The 25,331-nt window shown below is 47.4% G+C and overlaps 2 protein-coding genes across 5 annotated transcripts in view; both read right to left on the bottom strand.

The window, feature by feature from the left end:
* Positions 1-3,106: 3,106 nt before the first annotated feature.
* On the bottom strand, positions 3,107-12,524 carry zdhhc18b (zinc finger DHHC-type palmitoyltransferase 18b). 4 transcript variants are annotated; one of them, XM_047019291.1, is made up of 10 exons: positions 12,055-12,524; positions 11,235-11,446; positions 10,744-10,904; positions 9,662-9,814; positions 8,955-9,092; positions 8,724-8,775; positions 8,481-8,583; positions 8,267-8,379; positions 7,974-8,079; positions 3,109-4,992 (listed from the first exon to the last, which is right to left on the bottom strand). In XM_047019291.1, exons 2-10 carry the CDS (start codon positions 11,312-11,314, stop codon positions 4,639-4,641), a joined length of 1,260 nt encoding a protein of 419 aa, XP_046875247.1. In that variant the 5' UTR covers positions 11,315-11,446; positions 12,055-12,524; the 3' UTR covers positions 3,109-4,638. The 4 variants fall into 4 exon arrangements, with proteins under 4 accessions (XP_046875248.1, XP_046875247.1, XP_046875246.1 ...); XM_047019293.1 differs by adding an exon at positions 5,919-6,001 and having other exon boundaries at positions 4,906-4,992; positions 11,235-12,522; XM_047019292.1 differs by lacking the exons at positions 11,235-11,446; positions 12,055-12,524 and adding an exon at positions 11,111-11,159 and having other exon boundaries at positions 3,107-4,992.
* An 8,127-nt stretch (positions 12,525-20,651) lies between these two features.
* Positions 20,652-25,331, bottom strand: part of arid1ab (AT rich interactive domain 1Ab (SWI-like)) — a 19,640-nt gene continuing 14,960 nt past the window's right edge. The window contains exons 6-9 of the mRNA XM_047019684.1: positions 25,155-25,295; positions 24,135-24,933; positions 23,822-23,952; positions 20,652-23,657 (exon numbers count right to left, since the gene is read on the bottom strand). Coding sequence (XP_046875640.1) covers positions 21,720-23,657; positions 23,822-23,952; positions 24,135-24,933; positions 25,155-25,295 — 3,009 coding nt within the window. The 3' untranslated portion in view covers positions 20,652-21,719. The remainder of the gene's footprint in view (positions 23,658-23,821; positions 23,953-24,134; positions 24,934-25,154; positions 25,296-25,331) is intronic.

Here is a 25,331-nt window from a genome sequence, read left to right as displayed (position 1 = left end):
AATCGTTTATTTGGGCAACCTAGGGTTGGCAGCACCACAGTGGTCTTCTGCTTTGTAACCATTGCATGTCAACATAAAGCACCATTGTGTGCTGGCGTGTGTTTGGAAAATGATTTTGTCATTAGGTCTTTCAGGGGGGGTCTGGCATCAGCAGGGAAGCAGCTTACAGGGGGTTTGAAAGGCCTTGTGTGTTTATCCATTCATCATCTCCACATGGCAACACAATGTACACACCGGCATCCACACAACCAATCATTTTAAATACTGTAAACACAGAAAACGTACTTAATGTGTTAAGAAGTGTGGCTGAGTGTTATTATCAAGAGGTTCAGCAAACGTTTTCAGAGAATCCCTGTCCTGACCAGAAAAACAGGACAGGAAACTGAGGAGAGTTTCAGACTGTAATTCTCTCAATGAGCCGTGATGTCTGAGTTAAAATAACCCAGTGAGAAAACAACTATTGCTGTAACCTCACCAAAACCAAAGTTGCAGTCTAAAAAGTGCTTCATATACATTTTTTTCATGAACTTCAAATTCAATTCTGAGGGTGAGGTGGTGCACCATAAAATATGGTGATGTTTAAAGATATTAAGTCATGTATATAATTACAGACGGTTACTAATCACTTAGTCTTCCCCTAGGGCAAGGGCCTACCTGTCAAAATGAGTGTAAACAGTCTATGAGATTTTAACTGACTGATATGAGATTTGATGACAGGAATCCTACATACAGTATATTCCTGTTCATGCTGGTCCTCCGGGTACTTCATGTACCCAGACCCCACACAGTGCAGGAGGCAGAAGGGGGGTTTGTTATGGTGCATGAGAGGGCGTCAGACATGGGGACAACCAGGACCCCAACCTCACCTCTGGGCACTCAACAGAATGCCTGACACAGAGATTTCTGGCACAGTAATTGTCAAGAGGTTGCTAAAGAAAAAAGAACAGGAGGCAAAATCAGTTGTTGTGTCAGACCAGAAACATCTCTCAATCTGGTGCATTATTAGATGAGTCCATCAAGTAGTGCAGTCAAAATGAACATTTTGAAAATGTGCTCGCTCTTCTAGTTTCATGAATTTAGCCTAGAGGACAAAGACAGGTTTCTGGTCACCTACTTAGATCTTCTAGGTATAACTAACAGGCAGTTATTTTTCTCTCGTTCTATTTCACTTTATCTCTCTTTCTCTTCTCTCTCTCTTTCTTTCACTCTTTCTGGTTCTTGCTACCGGTTGATATCTCTTCTTACCCTACGCTAGACTAACCCAGTCTCTCCAAGCACTCCATCATATTTTCCATCTGCAAACTGTCAGACAGATGGCAACTAAATATTTGCCAGAGGAGGAGAAAGCGACACGAAAACCAACCACTTATCTGTTTCAAATTCAGAGGACCAGGGTGAGGGAAGGAGGGGAAATTTGATTCTGTGTAATTCGTGGCAGAGTATCCACAGTGTGTGAGGTTGGGGAAAGGAAGAGACTGGAACTTTCTAAAAACATTGGGAGCCCTCCAACATTTGTGTGGACTGGACATGTGACAGGGCTGACTAAAGTAATTCCCCATGGTGTGTGTCTGACTTGGCCTGTCCCGTAAAGCAATGAATATGTCAATAACAAACTGGCTAATGAACAGCATAGTAAAACATCCATTAAAAGTAAAGTAAATACACACTCATAAATCATGCACTGCATATAAACATAAACAGATGATACTTATCTGTTGCTCCTTCAATCTGAGTCCCACTCAATCCACTTTTAATAACTCAGCACTGTTCTTAATGACAGGAACAAAAACACCACTAGTTCCATTCCATTAACCACTTAAAAGACACACAGATGGAGCAAATCGTATTTTTGAGTTTGGCAGATTTCATCTAATCAAATGTTATTTATCAAGGTTGAGGTCTTTTAATAAACCCAGGTTGTTGATTCTTCTTTTTAATCATGGTGAGAGATGGACTCATGTGTGATGTCAATGAGCCAGATAAGATCTATTGGAGGCTAACAAACCTGATGGATCAGACACCCACTCACACTTTGTCTTTGTCAAACACACACGTGCACACAAACACAGGTGACAGCGCTCTTACACAATCCAGGCATAGGGTGGCACTTTTCCTAACTGCGTGTAATACTCTTCAGCGAGACATTCATTTGAAGTTGCGTTACCTTTTGGAGTTGAAGAAATCCATTTACAGAGGTCTAAATGCTTACAGTACTTACTTGTTTTGGCTCAGTATGACAGGTTATCATCTAGAGTAATTTGTGATGAAATGTTGTGACCCACAGCCTAACACACAGAAAAAGGCTCCTCTCAACAGCTGCAGGACAATGGGGATCTCCCTGGCAACTGCTGTGTGTTTCCATGCCATAGTGACACACAGAGCAGGGCCATCCGACGCACAGCTATCCATAAAACTTGTTCTTTTCAAGGAACTCATTAAAGAAGTCAAGACTGGGACTGCTTTGGGCAACCTTGCTACTCCTGACATTCCTGTGTGTGTGTGTGTGTGTGTGTGTGTGTGTGTGTGTGTGTGTGTGTGTGTTCCAGGAGAGAGGGTAGAGCCTTGTCCCATCAAACACACAGCATATGCTCTATCTTATCCACAACACCAGACAGTCGGGAACCTAAACTGCTATTAGGCTTGCAAGAACCTGTAACCAACCTGAGGGAAAGACAACAGGGATATAAGCTCCTTTTTGTTTTATTGCGAAGCATTTTCACATTCCTTGCATTTCAAGCTGTAACCCTCATGATGGTTAAAACTATTCTGGGTCTAGTTCTTAAGGGTTCAAGTCCTTTTCAAGCACAAACATAATATACGATTAAGCAAACTGTGATCGTATCAGCAATCTCATTTAAGCCATTTCCATTTAGCGGTTCTCAAGCAGTAACTTAACACAGTCTAAATAAATCCCAGAAGAGTTGAAGAGAAGAGAGGATAAAAGAACCTTGCACGACCATTAAGGAACTGAACGTCTTCGCTTTGTCACTCGTGTGCTGCCAGCAGCTCACTTCTTTTTGTGGTCCTGATCGCCATCTGGTGGTCAGAGATGTAACATACACACCATCAACAGCAAAGTGTTGAAAAAAGACTTTCAGGTAAATCTGTTTTTTGTATTTTTTATTTCAGACCATGTCGAGAGATAAGGGAAATTGGCTGAAATAACCAGGCAAAGTCTAAGAAAGCTCAACATCATCACAATACAGTTCAACACAGATTCAATCCAAAATGCATTGTTTTTCTCTCGTTAGGATCTGAGGGTGAGAGAATCACCCTTGAATTACAAAATAGTTTATGGACAATCATTCACTACTTTTGAGTCTACTGGAGGTGAACACTGGTATTAGTGAAGACAAAGTGACGATTCTGAGCACATACAAAACAGTATGGTCGTGGTCAGTGTCATTTCAGTGCATTTTCTGTGCAACTATTGCAAGGAGTCACAATGTGGCTAAACATGAAACATCACATTTAACTTGCATATGAGAACCCAAATCTACTACACTGCTGTCCACCTGAGACCAAAAGGTGTCTTTCTCCCCATTTCCATTAGCTTGAACAGAGTACCTTTTACATCAAACAACACCATGTCAGATTTGTCAAACCGCACTAATAGCACAGAAAGGTCAAGAGGGCAATTGGTAAAGTATTGCTGCTCTTGGAATCAGCCTAGGCGCAGCCTCCTGTAACCTCATCTATCCATACTCAATCAGAAACCTTAGTCTCGGGATCCCCCCCTTAGATCAGCCTGGACTGTTAGTGACGACACAAGCAGGGCTATTTCCACATGGCATGAGCAAGGACATGCATTTCACAATACTGTTCCACAGCTCCAAACCACAGAGCTACAAACGAGCAGATTTCAAAACACTGCCAGCCAAAGTAGAGGACAGAAAATATCGATATTTATATTTTGGCGAGATGGATAGAGCTCTGCAACAAAAGAGTCTCTTTTTCCTCTACTTGACTCGAGAAACGTACATGGTAAAGTATCGTGCCATGTTGTGGTGAGGATCTCTTGGAGAGAAATATTGACACACACACAGAACACAGACCCTGGGTATAGGCATATAGGTTGCATACACGTAATGAGATTTGGCCCTTCTAAGAGCTTGCTTCTTAGGAGTCAAACAAGTCAGGAGCTGTCATTCCTTCTGCATCCAATAAAACAGTATTACCGTTTGTTTTTAATCACTTGGATTTCAATGAGGTGCTTGAAAAATAGTATATTTTGTGGCTTGGCTGAAAAATGAATGTGAATGTACAGATTCAATCTCTTTGTGCTTTTCACAGTAAACAAAGGGCAGTTTGTTTGATGGCCTACATACATTACCAACAGCTGCAGCTAGTGCCCCCTACTGCTAGACAGTAACATGCAAGATGAAGCATTGAATAGCCCCCTGGCTAGGAGGTATCAGGAAGACTGTCCTTCCATGGTTTTACACAGATTTCTTCAGCCTGTCCTGGAGGCAAGGCCCCGGTGACTTCCTCTTCAAGGCTTCTATAACCTCTTTCCAGGAGCTTTCCGTAGACTTAAAAGGGAATTCACGTACTAGCATCCATAGTGTGACTGTAGAACAGCATGCAGGGCTTCGGACGTGAGCTGGACAGGTGCACTCTGGGAGATGCGATGGCAAGTCAGTGATCTGAGGCGAAGCTTGCCCGCGGGGCGAAACTGGAGCCGGGGCCCAGGTCTGGGGAGGCCGGGGGGCTGGGGACGTTGTATGCAGGGTTAGGGATGTGAAGCGCCGCCTGTTTGCTGCCGCGCTTCGACCGGCTCTTGGCCTGACGGAGGGACTTGTTTGGCAGGGGGCTGGTGGTGGCGTTGCGAGTCCCACAGCTCAGGGGGTTCTCTGCCAAATGGTCAGAGCTCTCAGCAGGGGTGCCGTCTAGACCGACCGGGGTGTTCTGGGGCTTGCCTTGGGGACACGGGGTAGAGAGGAGCGGGGAGCGCGTGGCCGTTTCCAACAATCCTTTAGTTCCCTGTGTGCACTGCAGGGTGGAGACAAAGAGAGGGAGAGATAGAGATAACAGAGAAAGGTGGGAAAACAAGTCAACATGTTAAAAGCAAAGGTGGGGAAGAGGTGAAAAGTCAATGTAAGAAGCAGAAAGAAGCTGCTGGCTGAAAAGAAAGAGGCTCTGTTATCACAATATCTCCCGGGCAGGAAGAGATCGGGGCAAGACAGTAGCTTAGCATGAGGGGGCATGCATAGGTCAGTAGTATTAGTGAGGGCAACACTAATGATGACATTGATGTGACCCAGGAGAAAAATAAATAAAAAATACCTAACAGGCAAATTTGAATCATTTACACCAATATTTACACAAACAAAAAAAGATTTGAAAAAACTGTGGAGCCTTTATTGCATCTTCCACGGTCAAGCTGAGCTGCTCTTAGTCTGTTATGTAAAGAAGGCCTTGCTGTCAGCGAGCGTTTGAGAGATTATTCGTAATGCCTTTGGAGTGGAATTTGTACGTGTTTGCATTTTCCTCTGTGGTACAACTCTCCCTGTCAAATATTCATGCATCCTCCCTTGAGGAGAAATGTAATAATGGGCTGGTTCAATCCTTCTCAGCTATCACACTATTAGAATGAAGAGCGTGACTGCTATCAATCTGAGCCATGGCAATCTGTTTGTGGGGGGACCAATGACAAAATAAGTACAATCAAAACAGAGACATTCGACACACATTTTACGGCACCACAGACTAATAGCCTGGGAAAGCCCTTTCCGGCACATGAGTCAGCAGTGAAGATGAAACCAGGCATGATGACATAAAGGACAGCCAAGCAGCCCGGCAGGCAGACAGGCAGGCAGGCATGCATGCAGGCCAGCAAGCATTAGTCAGCAGGGCCAGCCACACAGCCCACTGCACTCGACCCACACTCCCTGATGGGAAGAGGGGGGGTTACCAACCTCTAGTGCTGCCCTGTCTCCACTAAACTGGCTCACATCCATCATCCAGTGCAGGACTGAGCAAAGTCCCAACAATTCTCCTCCTAATGGCAGGGGTAGGACATGCATGCAGAGCAGAGACAGAACAGTGGTTGGTGTGATGCTGTGGAGATCTACAGTGTCATCTATTGCACTGAATGGTTTGGTACAATGAGTCTGTATGTATTTGTTTGGGCATAGTGTTGGAACTCAATTCAGTTTTGAGTCTGTCTGAAATCATTTGAACAGGACAAACCCAACATGACCAAGAAAGAAGAATGAGCAGAAATGAAAAAATGAACGCATGCATGAATCTAATCAGGATGGTATCAAAATGATCTGTTTATTTACCATAATATGTCCAATATCCAAGAACATTCAGATGGACACAAATATGTCTAAATGTATGTACGTAAACATGGACGATGACAGTAAACGATGACAAACTGTACGACTCATGAAAAAGGCACAAGGGAACAGAAGAGGAAGATGACAGACTGATGAAAGGGTGGAGGCTGTGAAATCCAGGAGCCACAACGTTGTGTCACGCATGGTACACACACATAACTGATCACTCCAGGAACAACATGATGACAGTTAAGTCTGAATGACGGACTTCAGACAATTAACACCAGACTGCAAACACTGGACAGGACGACACTGAGGAAAGGCACAAAAAACTGGACACTTCCAAGGCACTGGACATCATTTAAATAACAAAACATAATTCCCCTTGCTCTTTTTTCCCCCCTTCCAGTTGACCAACTGAATAGAATCAGAGCACCACTTTTAGATACTTAGAAACGCGGTCTCCAAGTCCAGACTTAATAATAATCAATGATCACACCCATGTACAGCAGCAACAGTATCCTGAAACCACAGACCCTCTATGGTTTCTCTTGGGGATACAGCATTTGGACAGTGCAACAACAACAAAAAGAACCGAAACTCAAACAGCCGTGACAGTCTTACGACTTCTAATAAACACGGCGGTAAATACTGGGGTGTAAACAGAGTGGGCTAGCTGTTGGCTGCTGTCACAGGGCTCAGCGACAGTAAACAGGATCGGCAGAGGTCTGGATGTGTCCCCTGTGTCACTAATTACCCCCACACAGATGCTCTCAGTCAATGAATCTGGGTTTGGTAAACAGTAGTCCTTCTCCCCCCTTCTCACACACAGACAGATACACGTACCGTTCATTTGCAGCTGTGTGCGGGGGGGGGGGGGGGGATGAAGAGGATGTGAAACTGCAAGACTAGGGACATTTACACTCCTACACTTACACTAGATGATCACATCCTGAGCTGGCTCCTAAAAAACTAAGAGGCACTTGTAGAAACATAACGTGAAACTGTAAAATTCGACCTGTCGGAACCAGTCAGCATCACGTGTTCCCTTTCAAACTGTTTTTAAACAAAGTCAAGTCTCAAATGAAAGCTTTCAGCTGCAGTCGGTCCCTATCGTGATTAAAGGGAAACCGACAGTTGGGTTACTCCCTCCCTGGCCAGTTTCGCTACCTCTTTCCAGTCTGAGAAAGCAACATATTGTTTTACTGTATAATTAAGGAACAAGGAAGCTGGCAAGGCCTGCTGCAACCACGGGCAAACACACGATGAATAATCATGACAGGAAACTGCCGTTGGAGAGTCGGGCCCAACTAACACAAATCTCTCATTTTGAATTCAACCGACTTCTCATGAGAAAAAACTTGGGTAATACTACGTCCAGTGTAACAGGCGGTTCAAAGGTGAACCTGAAAGCATAGATATCGTAAGGCGTTGGCGCTGTCTTGATAACGTGAAACGGCTTGGCAATAAGTTGACGCTATCGTGGTAACGTGAAAGGGCTTGGCAATATGAGTTCACTTGAGGTGTTCATTATCCTGCAATACAATAAACAAACGGAGGGGGCGGCAGGTAGGGTTGGAGCAGGCAATTGGGGGGTGGGTGGGGGGGTTCCGGTCAAGCGGTTGGGGTGCAGGAAGAGAGGAGGACCGTTCCTGCCAGAGACATGCCAGCCGGGGAGCATCCTCATACCACGTTGATCTCCTTCTTAGCCGCCAGGACGGGCAGCGCCACCTGCACGGGCCCCGCCAGGGACGACTCCTCCTCCGCAGGCAGGAAGCCTCTCCTGTCAATCAAACTGCGGCGACACAGAGTGATGGAACAGAGAGGAGGAAACACAGGGGGATGTATGAGAAATGGAGAGTTGTGTATCTGTGTGTGTGTGTGTGTGTGACCTAACAGGTGGAGGTTTCCTGACTGGTAAGCTGGATAGACAGAAGACGCATTGAGAAAACACAGGAGGAGTCCACGGCGATAGGCCTAACCTGGGTGGCATAGGCCCACAAAGCACAGAACAGCAGTTTTTGAAGATGTTGTTGGAGCTGTACGGATTGCTTGTGTCTTCCGCTCCACTCTTCCCCGACCACGAGCCTTTGATCTGGAACAGACGTTTTGAAGGGAACGTTAGTGGGACTACAGGAGTTGAACATATTTCCTGTGATACATCGAGAGTGCTACACACTTGTTGCCAGTACTCACATCTTCATTGGTGGTAAGGTTGGAAGCCACCAGGTAGGTATGGAAGCCCGAGAGCCCCAAAATGGACCAAACCGAAAAGAAGCAAATCACCAGCTCCACTGCAGTGCAGGAAGGTGTTAAGGACAATGGAGTACACACAATCAGGAGCTTAATTAATGTCTTTCAAACCGGACGCTTAAATGACAGTTTAGGAATGATGATGCCAGGCTATACGTGGGCTGAGTCCGAAACATTAAAGGATATCTGGCTGGGCTCTCCTGAAGAGCAAAGATCAAGCCTTTCCCACCTTGGGACCCTGAAGGAAGAACCAACAAAAACAAAATGGCCAATGCAAAACATTTTACTGGAAAAGGGTAGTAGAAAAAGCATTGGGCAATACTAGCAAATGCAGTGACTGGTGTCTGTTCCGGTAAGTTGCCGTTACGGTGATGTGGTGAAAAACCAGGGGTAGGGTGCGGGTGTGGCGGCACATACGCAGAGCTAGGTGTGTGGTCACACAGCCGAAGATGAAGGCGGTCAGAAAGGCCAGGGAGACGATGAAGGTGTAGAAGAAGCGATAGTTGCGTTTCCCCACACAGTTCCCCACCCAGGGGCAGTGGTGATCGAAGCGCTCTGGGAGAGAAGAGCAGTGGTTGAAGAGGGAGCGGGAGGGAGGGTTGTTTAGTTCACCAACCGCTGACAGGGAGCGGATCCCTAATATGTAGGTGTTTGAGTGGCCATGGGTCTGAGCTAACAGCCAGCTCCAACAACATCCACAAAATCGACATCCCAAAACATAAGAAAATTCCCCCTAAAAAAATGGACACATCACTGACAATAATGAGATCACTAGAATTAAGTACAAAGAACAGTCAATTTCAAAAGTATTTTCAACAAAACCAACCATGCATAATCCAATTAAAGGGTACAATTATAACTACGTTAATGATATCAAAATCTGTCTGGGATGTTTGTTGAGAATAACATACAGAATACAGAATACAGCTAGGGAGCGCAGTAAAAGATTAACTCATTAAAAGACCCCGGCCTTTACATAACGGCAAATAACTCATTAAACGCATCCTATTAAAGCTTATAAAAAAAGTGTAATCTGTGCCAAGCAGGCGGTGGCAGACCTAAATTATTGAGTGTGTAAAGGTCAGGTGCCAACCCCCCCCCCCCCCCCTGTGTCTCCAGCTCACCCACACAGTTGTCACACAGGCTGCAGTGGGAGGTGCGAGGAGGCCGGAACATCTTGCAGGTGAAGCAGTACTTGAGCTTCACCGCCTGCTGGTTGATGCAGATCTCCTTGGTGCGTGGTGGAGGACGGTAGGTGGTGGAGCCGGTGGTGGTATCTACAGAGGGAGAGAGAGAGAGGAGAGAGGAGAGACGAGATACTAGAGGTGAGATGGAGAGGTTTCTTCCAGGAAGAGGGACATGTTACATGATATCAATTCACCCCTCCCGTCGTGTTCTTATTCCGTTTAGACCTGGAGTCACAAGGAAATAAATAATCTGTATGTGTAAAAGCATACTTCTTCCTTCAAAGGAACACTTGGTTATGGCAATACAGGCTCACAGCCAAGGCACAAATGAGAGTTTAATAATCTGTGTTTCCACAAAATTACAGTTAAATGGCCAAATGAAAAAGCACCCTCCAGATAGCAACATTTATATTCAGCGTCCAATGGCAGACCAGTCACAAGACCAAAAATGTCCCCGGTTACTGACAACTGATTGAAGAACTTTGCTTTCATCTTTGATGACTAGCACCACCAATAAACCTAGCAACAACCATGTGCTGTTTTCCAGAAAGAGCTGAACTAGGCTATGTGCAAGCCATTATATCGGTGTTGTCAACGGTAATTAGGGCAGAATGTCCTTTAAATTTTCACACAATTAAATGGCAGTGGGCAAGCCTGGGGGCAAACTCACACTGAGCAACAAGCAGAGCCATAGCAGTTCAAAGAGTACCATCTCTGCTACGGTTCCCTCAATAAGGGGTTGAGGGAGTTTTAAAAGCAGCCTGCAATGTATTCTGTTGAATCATTTGTGCTCCAATTAGGCTAATGGTTTTCTTTCAGGGGGGTAGACATGCAAACTCAACTGGAGATGAATAAAGAATGAAAATGTATGATTAAAATCACTTCCGACTTTTACAGTGAAAAAAGTTCTGAAGTGATGCTTGAATTTCTGCGAAAAAGTAAGCAAACAACATACATTGCTGTGAGGTGATAAGTGTGTGCAAGTGCACAATCATGGCCTGTACTTTCCGTGATCTCACCAATCTGCTTCTCTATGTCTGCGGCCTCCTCAGGTGTGGCCCTGGGAAGGATGCCTGGGTCAGTGAAGCTGGTCTGCAGCAGGGTGATGACCACAAAGACAAAAAGCACTCCTCCAATCACAGGGATGAAGCTGGTCAGGTGCTTCACCAAGAAGGGGCAACTGTGAGAAGTGGCCATTCAACCAAAACGAGAACAAGATTGATTGCAGTGCTCTGTAGTGACAGTTACCATCAGGCTACATTACAATGTTCCATTAACTGAGAGTCTGTCTATACCAAACTCTCTGACATGCTAAATTTGAAACACCAGCCGTGATTTACAGTCACCCAGTTTTGAGTCTTAATCAACTTTTTATATTCTAATCACCTCTTTATCTCCCTGGAGATGCAGCACATATTTCACTACTCTGAAACTGGTAAAAAAAAAAGATGAGCTAAAGAAAGGCAATTTTAGTATGACTATTCTCCCAAATGTTAAAGTGATGACTTACTCGAATATGAAGAATAATCCACTTGTCACTAGTATAAGACCCAGGGTGAGGGGCAAGACCCCACTCTGGCGGGCCAACATGATCCGTCCATCGCAGTAAAAGCGATTCTTGCCTGGAAACACTTCCCATTTCCTCTTAGCTCTCTTAACGTTTTTCTTGACATTGTCAGAAGCGACTGGTGGAAGCGGTGTTGGTGCTGGGGTTGAGAGTGCCTGTGGGTCGATTTGCTGATATTCGCAATTTTTCATGGTTTGCGACATACAGTATAGAAAGTCAAGTGATGTCCTTCCAGATGCGGACGTCAACAGTAGCTGAGCAAGTCGTGCAACTGTCTATTGTTTGACAGCTCCAGCTAGAAGCCGGATCAGCTAGCTACATTGTATTGCATTGCCTGTGGCTAGCTACAAGGACAGAAACTGGCTAGTAGTTAGCTGGCTAGCTATCCTAGCATACCCCCCTACAATGACACGTTTATGACCAAAATATGTCGATGACATTTGTCTTATCACACTAATTATCATTATTATAACTTTGCTGGGGCATGCCATCAAGAAAATATTTGTTCTTGGTACAACATTTCTGCCTAGTAAATTGCTACAGTACTAAAGTTTTCTCGATCCTGTCAACTATACATGGCTGGTAGCAGGTTACAGTAGCGTTAGCTAGCTTGAAGTAGCTGGCATAAAGTGATTCACGACCTAAAGCCGAGATTTTGTCTCGCTTGTCTAGCCAATTAGTAGCTATCAAGCCGACAATAAAGATATGCGCTAGCAGCTTGTTAGCGTTGGTGCTCTTAATTACTATAAAAGGTTAATCATACCAGGTTATAAAAGTATGGTCTTCTTTGTGTTTTCCGGTTCTGTAGATTTGTGGCTCAATTAGCTAGGCTAGGCTAGTTAGCTTCAGATGTTCCAGTGAAGCGTCAGAAGCGTTCGATTCGTTGTGGCAGAAAGACTGGTTGCCGATGTGATTCAGTTTTATATAATTTATATTTACGCCGATTTTCCGTGTTACAAATAACAATGTATGTGACTTGACGTTGGCGTTCACGTACTTTCAATTGCATCTCGGTCTGACTAACTGACCTAACTCATATTAAAGCTAGGGAAAACAACCGTTCTGCTCTCAATGTAATCGCAACGGAGAGTTCCAAGCGTCAAACAAATGCTAAACTGAACTTTTTGCTCATTTAACAGACCTAACTAACTCATAAAGCTACTGCTGCCTTGTCCAGATCATCCTCCAGCAATGTTAGCTTGATGTGTTTGCTAGTATTAACTGTACGGTGATTTGCTGATAAATAGTGACGTTGATGCATCTCAGTGGAGCACACTTTAAAGTGCAAATCCTCTACTTCCCAGTCATCTTTGACATGTCATGTTAAATGCGAACATTAAACGCATTGTCCAACAGTTATTGGAAAATACACAGCTTCCTGGTGATTTGTTAAGAAATAATTGTTTCTCTGGTAGATTAGCTGCTGATACAGTTTCTAAAATGTCCTTATTATCCAGGACAGAAATTGTGACTCAGAATGCGTTCTAGGTGTCATACAGTCAGCAAAGGCTGATTAAAATAATTTGATACAGTTGCGGGAGTGTGGCACATTGGACTCCCTACTTATCTTATCCTCCGGCAACACTCCAAGAAGAAGAATGTAATAAGCGTGTCAATCAGAAGTCTCACAATATAATTTCCCCTTCATTGTGCAAATACATTCACATAAACCAAACAGTTAACATTAGCTTATTTTTGCTTTTAAAAGGTTTTCTACAGCGAAGAGATCTTGCTGGCGCAGCTGGCGTCAGGAGAATCCTCCATTAACAGCCTGTGCATCAAGTCGTGCATGAGTTCCTTTGTGAGCTGAGATGTGTTGGAGAGGGTAGCAGTGGACCTGGAACAAAACGTAAGTGGCTCTCTGAGGGGACTGTCACTGCTCATTACAGGGGGGGTGGTCTTCCTGCTGCTTCTGGGTACATCAAACGCCATGGAGCTAGCCACCCGTTTGGCAGGCTGAAGAGGACTGAGGGGAGGAACTTTCTTCCTGCTCTCCAGGTAATCTTCCTGTTGGTGGGGAACTCTCTGGCTGCTGGTAGCGGGGGGCCGAGAAGGGGGAGTTGGCACCTTCGTTTTAGAATCTGTGGAAACTCAAAGGGTTCAATTAACTGATATATAAGTGTACATCTATGAACTTACCACACCATCGTTAATTCAGATGCAATGTCATGGATTTTTTTCTCTTCTAATTAAGGGAACTTTCTAGGAATCAACTCACACAGTGTGTCCATCAGTTGATCCCGTTTGATGATATGTTCTGGGCACTCTTTAGTCACTAGCTGAGAAGTAGTAGTCACTCCAGGCAAGACCACACGTTCACTCATCAGCTTGCGTGCAAACGTTTCCACAGTCATTTGTAAAAGATTCAAAGAGGACTTTGATAATCTTGCCTTCAGCGGGCCTCTGGTGTTAGCATCGCTGGTTTGACCTTTCCCTGTAAATGTGACCTCAGGGTCAGCGTTGGGAGTCAGAGGTACTCTATTCACACGTAGATTTTTCAGCCCCAAACCTGACACTTTGGCTATGTCCCTTTCGCTGATTTTAGGAAGGTAAACATCCTTTGTTTTTTGGGGTGGGCTTGCCTTCAAGCTATTTGTTTGGGACCGCTCTATTGGTATGTCTGCAGTAACAGTCTCAGTGATAGAATCAGTAACAGACAAGCAAGAGTTGAAGGAGCTGGTGACTTGAGCTGTTGGATTTGGTCGTGCGTGCTTAACTTTCTCTTGAGGACTACAAGCTTCACGTGAGTGCTTGAACATGGCGTTGGATAAAGCAGTGGCCAGATGTTCAACAGCCTGCTTGTCACCATCATCCACTGCTGTTTGATTATTACTGAGTGTCTGAAGGATCTGAAGGATGCCGCATTCAACCTCCAGACAGCTCTCAGCCATCGTCTCTGCCAGGTGCTGTCTTGGCTTGTGTGACTGACCTTGAGTGACGAAAGTCCTCAGCTTGCTCACCACCATTTCTAGGACCTCCTTATAAGCCTGATCAATCCTCGCCTCTTGCGGCGCCTCCTGCAAAGGCTTGGTACTGTCGATTGACATGGCTCTGACAAAGTGGCGCAGATTGGTCATAGAGATGTTCGTATTACTGCTCCCCGAGGCCTCGGCAAGCTTCTGAACAACACTAGAACTGATATCAGTGGCTACAGCTGAGGTCAAGGTACGGCTTCGCATGTTAGTCAAGGAGACACTCTTGGTGCTGGTGTTAGGGGACCACTTGTTATTTCCGACAAGGCCCGACGTAGGCCTGACAATGTCGGCGGACAAGTTTTCAAGGATTGCACTTATGGGACCAACTGTGGCCTCCTGCAACTTCACCTTGAAGCTGTCATGGGGATTCACACAGCTGCTATTGGCCCTGAGGACATCTGTTTGGGTCGGTGCCATCGGATCTCCAGTTGTTAAAGTCGCTGCATACTTTTGTCTGATCTTACCCACAAGGATCTGGATGACCTCACAGAGGAGACGGCTCTCCATTGGTTGTTTGCCACTGATGTTCTCATGTCCCATCCATCCATGTCGTCTCTGAATGGTCTGCAGGATCCACAGGGTCACTCTGATTGAATTTGGATTGGCTGCTAAGAGTGACCTCAGGTCGGCCTTCTTCAAGACGCGAAGCACGGGGATCTCAGACACTGACTCCTTGGAGCGTGCTGAGTGGACACTAGGGAGCATCACATTCCTCCGCAACAATGTGTTTTCCTTTAGACCACCCACGGGTTCACAAAGGTTATTGTCATTATGTATTTCATGCACGAGAACATTAATTATTCTGTTAGCGTATGGCAGTATCTCCGCATAGGAGACCTTCTCTTGACTCAGCTGTGGGTCAAGAAACAGGGAGCCAGAGCGACCTCCGAGAAGCTTTCCAGGGGGGTCAAAGTCTTCGCCTGGGCCCTGGAGATGGGGCTCTGGACCCACAGACACACAGCAGAGGGGGCCACTGACAGGCCTAGACTCTGGGGAGGTGGTTGTCAAGCTAGGTGAATTAGCTGGGCTGTCCTCTGGAAAGAGGACTACATGCCTCTCCTCAATCAAAACATCTATGACCTTCTCCAGGATTTCATCCACCTGGTCAGAAGATAATGTCATGATCCTTGCCAAGCTTTTGAACTGGCCTTTATGAGGCTTCCCTCCATCCTCTTCATCCAGCTGAAACTCGAGGCCTCCTGCAGTGCAGGAGCTCAGTTCAGCCTGGGTGATCAAATCACTCCGGAATTCTCTCTCAGCGGTGACAGAAGGCTCATGTATGTTCATTTCTATCGTAGCTTCCTTATCCAGTGGATTTACTTCCAATGCCTCAGTAAGTTTGGCTTCTGTATCCAAACTCCCCTCTGCTTTAGCCTCTTGTTTGTGCTTAGTCTTACAATCTGCAACAGTCTTCTCTTTCTTCTCCTTGGTGTCAGGCAGTACATAGACAGAAGTGTTCACTTCCTGTGCTGCCATAACTTCTTTCCTGTCCTCTACTGAGGCAACGTCTTCTTCCTTGGTGTCAGAGAGTGCATCCACAGAAGTGTCCACTCCATATGCCTCCACCTTGGGAATTATATCCCCAATGGCTCTCTCAGATGATGCAGCAACCTGGTATAAATCCTCTAATGGAATGTCCTTTTTTATTCCTCTCGATGCAGCCTCAACACTTCTGGATTCTACCTCTCCCCTTTCTTCCATATTAAGGTTGTTGCTCTTACTTTCATCCTTCCTGTCTCCCTGATTCACGGTTGCTTTGATTACATCCTGTAACAGGCCCTCTACTTTCACAAGCAAGCTCGCCCGGGAAGATTCCAAAGGCAAAGTGCATGAAACTGGGGGCGGCTCGTTTTCAGAGCTCATCAAAGGCGAGAGCGGGATCTCCGGCTTCTCAAGGGAAGTCGCGTTGCGGTTTTCCTCGGGGACAGGGAGGGCGGCGCTGCCTATTAGTCTCTGTGGAGTGGAGGAGCTCAGGCTACCACTGAAAGGCCGGTAGTACTCCGAGGACGACAGAGTGCTCCGGGTGGTGGTTGGCGTGTCACTGGAGCGGGACATCAGGCGCTCGGACTCAAAGGCCATAATGGCTGGGATGAGGATGCTGTTCACCTCCTCCACCACTGTGACAACCACATCCCTCATGATCATCTGCAGCTCTTCTGAGGTGATCTGCGTGGGTGGGAAACGACAGGTTTGTGTTGTCAAGGTTTCAATAAACAATGTCCTTGCAACATTTGACCTAAATGATGGATCTAGATCATAGTCGAATGGCTGCGAAGCTACGACGACGCAAAATAAGACCAAACTCACAGTTCCCTTGAAATGTTCCTCCAGTAGTGTCTGTTGTCTGCAGAAAAGAACATGAGTAATTTACTACAAAGATATGCATAGCCTTTCCAATGCATTTTTATTCTGAAACAACAAATAAAACGTTACATTTTTACATAGAAGTAAGGTGTATGAAATATCCTTCGGCCTGTAGACTTACATTTCAGACAACTGCCAGGAGATGGACTGGAAGGAGTCAGAATCCTCAATCAAACTCCCACAGGTTCCGAGTACAGATGAGGCATTACTAGTACGTCCCTCATCAACTAAGGAGAATTTGCATTCGTACAAAATACTTGTTTACGTGAAACAACTACCATTTTTAACTGAGTTTAATTCAATCGATCTGATGGACAGATAAAAGTCTGACTTACATGATTGAGGGCTGTGTGCAGAAACAATGGATCTCTTTGTCACTGCCACGACCAGGTTTTGACACAAAGATGATAGTTCCTACAATGAAAATATAACTTCACTAAGCATAGTGTTGTGTATCATACAATACTGTAGATCCAGAAGAAATAGATGCACTCACTGTCTTTACACCACAACCAGGATCTGTGTATGAAGGCCAGGGTTTAAACTCAAAGGAACGTGGGTTAGCTGAGGCAGTTCTATCCACTGATGAAACAACCAAAACATTGTTGTCACTTTCACACAGAAAGCTAACTAGACTAATGTGTTGCCTGCTCTGAGCCTCTATCTAAGGGAAGCCATCACCTTGTGTAATTGTTGGATCCAATGTCATGTTTTGTGCACATGAAGTAGCATTCTCAACAGCCTCACACTCAAGCCGTTTCCTCTGCGCTTTGAGGTACCTCCTAAATTCATAACGGTCTTTTTTCTAAGTCGAGAAACAACAGCAAAATAAATCCAAGAACTGTATCTTTTTTTCACCCCCCCCCCCCCCCAAAAAAAAAGACATGGTTGACGATGAAACAAACTGAAGAAAAATGGGACACATTCAGTACCTTCTTTTCTCGCGCCCTCTGGTCAACAGCCCCCTTAGACTTCAGCCTCATCTCTCTCCTGACTTCCCTGGTGATTTCCTCCAGAATCTGGCGGCACACCTAGGATGATGAGGCAATAAGGGTACAACTACACTCAACCGCACCTGTATTAACCATCCTACAAAAAGAAAATCTTACGAGATGTTGGAACTATGAGGGCAATTTCTGTGTTACTTACTATCTCAGACCTGTAGGTGGCGCCTGAGCTGCAGGCTAGGCATACCATGTTGCTACTCGGAGCAATGCTTGGCAGCTTTGGAAACAATCTGTCTGACTCTACCTCACGAGCAGAAGATAACCTGAAACATGTTTCTCATAGATTATTCAATTGTTCATACCACAGTGCCCATATCAGAGGTCCAGTCTAGGGGGGGTTCCCTGACTGACCTCAACCGGTTGGCCTTCCTCATCATGAAGATGTTTCGCCCTCTCTGCAGCAGCCACTCGGTGACATCAGACATGGTCACCGTGGGGGCAATCATCCCCTGTTGCTGTAGGGTGAAAAACCTCTGCACAAACCCCTTCTGTAAGGGAAAATAAAGAAAATGCAATTGATCCTTGTTCCTCTGATGATAATGGAGTTTATCCATTGGCAACATATGGATTGTAAGCAGTCAGGTTAGGCTCACCTGCTCTGCCCTGAATCTGCGGCACCAGTCCAAATCAACATCTGTTAAGTGTTCCTTGTACCTGTTGAGCTCCCGAAGGGTACATATTACCTGAAGGGAAAAGTAGAATGGGGGAAGGGAAGGGGGGGGGGGGCAAGCAGTTAGGACATGAACTGGCCACGAGGAAAATCAGAGAATAATTTACAAAATAAATCCAAAACGATTAGAGCTCACTTTATCATCCTTGGTGATGAACCGTCCAGCAATTAGTTTTTGGTGGATGTCTTTCCGGTTGAGGTAATTTCGTAAATAAGGATCGTGCAAACTGCTGTATTCTGAGTTCAGCAGGTGTCCGTTGGGATCAGTGAGGTCAAAGTGACTCTTGGGCTGAATCAACTGGTATAAAAATAAAACCCCCGTTGCCCCATCAGTCCCTTTTTGAGTCAAATAATTCACACACATTCCCAAAACCATATTCCTGGACAAAGGCTTTATGCTTTTTGTTATTCATTACCCTCTCGCCGAGACGTGTGGTGTGATAGACGTTTGACACACCAGCAACAACAGCTATCTTTCCTCGGACAGACAGGTCCAACGGATGAATGCTGCTCGGCTCACCATCATCCTGGAATTAATTTAATCGCCAACAAGATATAAAAACCAAACGTCCCTGTCTTAATTCATGAATTAACAGCTTCAATTATTCTTAGCATGACAGCCCCCCCAATGACATTATCAAATAATTTCTTTCAATTCTGATACTTTTATCCTTAAACAAGTCCCACATTTTCTGTGTTTTTACAAAACAATTTTACAAACTTACCGTATGATCCATGTTGATCAGTCGAATGATTGATAAAAGCTAAATCATAATCATAGTTCTACTGCTTTTACATCTTACATATGTGTTCTGGGTTAGTTCATGAAGAGAAATATAAAAATCTAATTTTGGATTTCAATCATTAGTATAGTGCGTCATAATGAAGGGAACGTAACCTAATCTCTACCAACCTACGTAATAAAAACTGCCTCTGAATACTCGCTAGAGGGCGCTAAAAGACAATATGTTGGGCACCAATTTATTTTGTTGCTTTTATTGCCCATTCAACAGCCATGAGTTGTGTTTATAAACTTTATACTCTTCTCCTCTTGAACATATTAAGAAGTAAACATCTTTTTCACCTTATACAAATATCTTTCCCATGCAGTCATTGTAGGCCCTAAGTTACATCGTCTGTAAATACTACTAGTACAACGATGCAGTAGGTGATTCAAGATGTTGGTAGTTGGTTAGTACAATCGGTGTTAATTTAATTGGAGTGTGTCGTTTCAAATGAAAGCGGTGCGCTCAGAGGCAGTGTTTTTGAGTAAATTGAACGTGATGCAACGCGTGTACATTTTTAGGCCTATTTTTTCCCAGTGTGAACCGGTCATCCAACAGCGGTCCTGCACGTCCTTTGGTCCTGAGCAAGACCATTTTAATTTAATACCACGCCCCCGGCGGATATCGTGATCAAGACACAAACTCACGAACACACAGATAACTGGAATTACAGTTAGATAGGTGAGATACACTGGATCATCCGTAGCCCACGTGGCTGTGGCATGGAACAATAAATGGCGGAAACGTCATCAGAATATAGTTTCATGTGACAGTGAGTTATGATACTAATTTGTGTAACCCTTCCACACCCCAACAACCTTAATTTCAGACTTTACTGAAGTCCTTTAGTTGCCAATCATAGATAATGTTGTCCCTGACTCGAGGACATTAGTCATGTCATCTACTGCATTCTGAGAATGTAGTAGTTAAACTATTGTACAAAGTCTTACTATGGTGAAAACATTTCCTGCCCTTTTGATGAGCAAAGGATTTCTAATATTACACTATGCAGAATAATATGCACATATCCATGTTTTTTTTGTGGCAATTGAAAGTACAGACAATTTATATACAATCATCACCAAATGATAAAATGAATAAAACCATCACAAACGTCTTACGAAGATTTAATGTACATTTATTCTTAACACGTGGAACATATAGTATAAAGATTTCATACTGAATAAATGATATTCATTAAGCCAAAAAAAAGGAAAAAAGAGGAATTTACATCAAGTTTTTAGCTACATTGTCTGAAATACAAATATGCAGAATCCATATCACTGGAAAAAAGAAATTCAAACGGTTTCTTCATAAGGGTCTAGATTTGTTGTTTGAAGGAGCTCAAATGGAACCGCAGACATAATTTTGTGATGTTCTATTCTCTACACCTGTACTGTAGACAAACTGAAACTTGATCTGTGTGGAGAGGTCAGGTGGGGTCGCAAGGGACAGCAGCTGCTCACCCCTGTAGCAAGAGACGGGCAGGGGCGGGGGGGCACCAGGGGGGGGCGCCAGAGGAGGAGAGGGGGGGGGGCGCCAGAGGAGGAGAGGGGGGGTAAGTAATCACATGGCATACTTGATGTAGGGAATTTCACTTGAGTGTAACCTTTAATTCATCAAAGATTAAAAATGGTGAAGAGCAACAGAAGGTGAGAGAGAGAGCAAGAGAGAGAGAGAGAGAAAGAGAGAAAAAGAGTGTAATGTACAACATCATATATACACTGCAGCTTGGACTGCATCTAGAGTTGAGGACCAGTCCTAAGACGTGACTTCTTTTATAAGGGTCAAGTCGTACAATCAAGGGACAAAGAGAAGAGGTCGGGGTGTTGTAGGTTCACGATACTTTGGGGGGAAAGCCTTTTTTCTCTCTCAACATTAACTAAAATCGGTTTTAAAAACTACAGTTTGCTGCCAAGCCAGCGTATCTCAGTGTGAAACAGTATTATTACAGTATGTTTACAGTTTTCTTAAGGTGTACAGTACAGAAAAAAGTCCTACAATCTACTGCACAGGCCTCCCATAACAGATGTCTGTTCACAGCCGATAACCTGGTACCTGTGGGGCTGAGTATATAGCATCCAAGTTACAGCAATTATACCACACCAGAGTCCATGAGTCTATTTAGCCTCCAAACATGAACCAAAATATCGTTTTCCCCATGCCCTACCCCCCTGCAAACCCCAAGGGAGGACCTGGGCACATATATCCCCCAAACTCACTGTAAACGAGACAGCAACTTTGGTTACAGTTTTTTGTTTTTCTTTTTTGTGTCGATTTTTCCTTTTCATTAAAAAAGTCCTTTCCGCAGGGCAGAACACACTCTCTCTCCTAGGCCAGGGGCCCAATCTACTCCTCCCCGTCTGGGTTAGTTGATCTTTTTTTCTTTTCCAGGCTTTTTGAAATCCACAGCTACTTCATGAAATTCCTTCTTTAGTGAGAAGCAGGGGGGGGGGGGGGGGGGGGGTAGAAAGGGCAGACAGTGGAATCCGAGGTGATTTTTGCATAAATTAAAAAAAGGACAGTCAGTTTTGCTCTTAGTTCTCTCCACGCACACGCAACAGACACACAAACAAAAGAAAGGGGGGAAGGGAACGGAAGGAGGCGGAGCCGAGAGCCCCCGGCTGTCATGACTGGCCGATCAGAAACAGTACGTCACAGATCACGTGGGACACCAGCGAGTTCATGAGGGGCGACACGGAGATGTCCAGGAGCCGCGACTCGTACAGCGTGAACTCTGAGTGGTTCTCCTCCACCTTGGCCAGGGCGTGCAGGGCCCGGGCCGCCCGCCGCATCATGTCCACGCTGGTGGGCTCAAAGTGGGCCGCGCCCTGCATGTGCAGCAGGGAGCTCTGGCTCTGCTGGTACTGAGTGGCCGCCAGGCTGTCCTCCAGGAAGCCCAGCAGGTTCCCCACGCTGCCCTTCTGCACGGCAATGGCGCGGGCCGCCAGGCTGTCGCCCTGGGCCAGGTTGGCCAGCAGCACCACCGCCATCTCCCGGCACACGGCCACCTTGCGCTCCCCAACGAGGCGCACCAGCGAGCCGTACAGCTTCTCCAGGCGGCTGAAGGGCGGCGTGGCCAGAATGAGGTCGACGTTGTTGTCCTGGATGCTGAGCTTGCTGAGGGTCTCGAGGACCAGTCTCTGGGGGGACAGCGCCCTGTGAGGCCCCAGGGAGGGGAAGGGGTCCAGGGCCTCGGCCGAGGGGCAGACGGCCCAGTGGAGCAGGCCGTCCAGCAGCGGCAGGCAGATGCTCTCCGGGTAGACGGAGAGGTCGAGCTGGCCCGAGATGTTGGCCAGGGTGACGAGGCAGTTCTCCCGCAGCACCTCCAGGCAGTCCCACCACCACTCGTCCCGCTCGCAGCTCACGCCCTCGTCCTCCTCCTCCTCCTTCTCGTAGGTGACGGGGGCCTGCTTGCGCTCGGGGTGCCTGTGGCGGAGCAGCACCAGGCGTCCCAGCAGCAGCAGCAGGCCCGGGTGCTTGGACATCTCCAGGTCGTTGCCGGGGATGAAGGAGAGGCTCCGGACGATGTTGGAGACGCAGACGCAGCGGCGGGCGAGCGCGTCCTGCCAGTCGGCCAGCGTGCTGAGGGGCGTGTCGTCCTTGCTGTGCGGCTCGTCCTCCAGGATCTTGACGTTGCGCCGGCTCTGCAGCGCCGGGTTGATGCTGAACAGGAACTTGCCGTTCTCCTTGCGCTCCTCGGCGCCGCCGCGCACCGCCTCCTCCGTCACGGAGCCCGGCCGGGCCGACAGGACGTCGTCGATGGTGGCGGTGACGGGGGCGCCGGCAGGCGCCGGCGGGGGGGCGCCCTTCTCTTTCTCCGCGGGGGAGCGTCGGGAAGCGGAGGACTGGGGCCGCTGGGACGCCGACGCCTCCTCCTCCTCCTCCTGCTCGGCTTTCTCCGGGCACTCGGCCGTCGTCGGCGCCTCGGGCGCCGCGCTCTTCTTCCTGGCCTTGGCGGCGGCCGGCGTTCGTTTCCGCTGCTTGGCGAGGTCCGACCGCCTCTCGAAGTGGGTCTGGATGTGCTCCGTGGTGTCGCCCCCGCCGATGCTCCAGTGGACCAGGCCGCTGTCAAAGCTCTGCCGCCTGCCGAACTTGGTGGAGCGCCCCCCCGGGAAGAGGTCTTTCTTCCGGACCACCTTGATGGGGAGCTTGTCGAACTTGCTGGCCTGCTTGGGCTTGTCCTGAGGCGGGCTGGGGTCCGGGACCGAGCCGGGCTCCGCGGAGGACGAAGACGCACCTTCCCGCCCTTCCTCCTCCTCCTGCGTGGGCTTGTCCTTCTGCGAGCTCTCCTCCTTCTCCTGCTTGACGTGGACCTGCGATGAGATGTCCATGCTGCTCTTCTCGTCTTCCTCCTCCTCCTCCTCCTCCTCGTCCTCGCCTTCCTCCATGCCTTCCGCTTCCTGTTCAGGACCCTCCTCGTCGGAGCTGTCTTCGTCTGCGGCGCTGGGGTCGATGAGGGTCCGCTGGCCGGGGTCGCCCACCTCGTACTCCTTCAGGATGTCGAAGATCTCGATGAGGCAGCGTCGGAAGTACTCCACCACCAGCTCCAGGAAACCAGGAAGCTGCAACAGAAAAAAAACTGTTTAGAGATTGCCGTCCATGTGTCCCGTCAATGCGTTGGTGAGCATATTTCGTGACATGAATCTCAGTAACAAGAACCATCTTCTTGGAGAACCTTCCGGGTACCGTTTGTGTCGAGATTCGGGTCGTGGCCGGCGTGACCTACCTGACAGAGGTTGAAAGTGGAGATGCTGTTGTCGTCATACAGCAGAATGTTTATCGTGTCCAAGGCCCAAGTGCTTTCAGCTAGTAAGCCTGATTTTAGGGACATCATCACTCGCCAAGCTTCTGGTGTGCCTGAGGGGGGGGGGGGACGGACGGACAACGACAGTGTGAAATAACATGAGTGCATTCGCCTGCAGAGTTCTCCGTCAGGAACACCTCTGAACTTCTATGTGTACCTTTTTCAAATGTATTACAGCATTTGACTTCCGAATGAAGTAAGTAAGTAATGAGGTGAAATGGAGAGCGACTCGTACCGATCTCTTTCATGGTGAGCCTCCTGCGGGGCTTGAGGAGGGGCTGGGAGGCCTCCACGGAGCCCGGGGGGAAGGCCACGTCCCGCCTGATGAGCGGGGGCTGCACGGGGGCCTGGCCGATGTGCGAGGCGGGCACGGGGGGTGCGGCTTTCAGCATCTTGATGCCCGAGTGCATGTAGGGCGACTTGCTGGGCGACGTCCTGCTCTCCATGGGCCGGGGCATGGGCGCCGGGCTGGACACCTGGGGAATGTGGTTCTGGGAGGACTGGTAGTTGGACTGCAGGGGTCTGGACATGGGCGGCCCCGAGCCCCCCGGCCCGTAGGGGGGCTGCCTCGGGTTGACGTGGCCAGGCCACTGGCCCTCGTGGTTCATGCGCTGGTCGGCCGGCATCATCTCCTCGGAGCGGTTCATGCCGTGGTAGCCGGGGCCCTGGCCCGGCACCGGAGGCCCTTGACGGTTGGGATAGTTGGGGTAGCCCATCTCGTTGCGGCCCTGCCACATGGGGCCCTGCATGGGGCTGCCCATCATCTGGGGAGGCATGGGGGACTGGGAGTTGGGTCCTCCGGAGGCCGGCCCCCGCTCCCGGCCGAAGGGGAAGGAGAACTGGCCCTGGGGGCCGGGGGGCCTCCGCTCCCCCCCTGGGTAGGCGTTGTACTGGTTGTACATGTCCTGTTGGCCCTGGGGGCCCGCGGGCTGGGGGCCCTGCTGCTGCTGAGCGCTGAAGGGGACGTTGTACATCTCCCCCTCGTGGCGCTTGGCAGGAGGGCCGTAGCCCCCGTCCACAGGCCGCTTGTAGTTCTGGAGACACACAGCCAAACACACGGGTCATTCCAACAGACCAGTCCACATCACAATAACCATCAAATCACACAAAATAACCTTGCAAGTAAGCCAGCTCACTTTTTTGATGAAGATCATACCGAGGAGAATGTATAACATGTGCTTTGTGGTCATTACTGTTCGCCGGGCCTATTCAGAAGTGGCGTGTAGACAGCAAGCAATGGACAAAATGTTCTCACCGGTTGTTGCTGTGGATACATTCCTGGCTGCTGATTGGGGTAGGGTCCACCAGGGGGAGCTCCTTGGCCAGGGTACTGATTACCATAGGAATCAAGCCTGGAAGACGAAACAACATTCACACACTGACACACATATTTCATCTGATCTCAAATATTGATTGAGTATAAAGAGGCGTT

This window comes from Hypomesus transpacificus, chromosome 4 (genome assembly GCF_021917145.1).
Source record: "Hypomesus transpacificus isolate Combined female chromosome 4, fHypTra1, whole genome shotgun sequence".
NCBI classification, from domain to species: Eukaryota; Metazoa; Chordata; class Actinopteri; order Osmeriformes; family Osmeridae; genus Hypomesus; species Hypomesus transpacificus.
The sequence above is the reverse complement of the archived record's forward strand: the minus strand, read 5'-3'. Positions and strand labels throughout refer to the sequence as shown.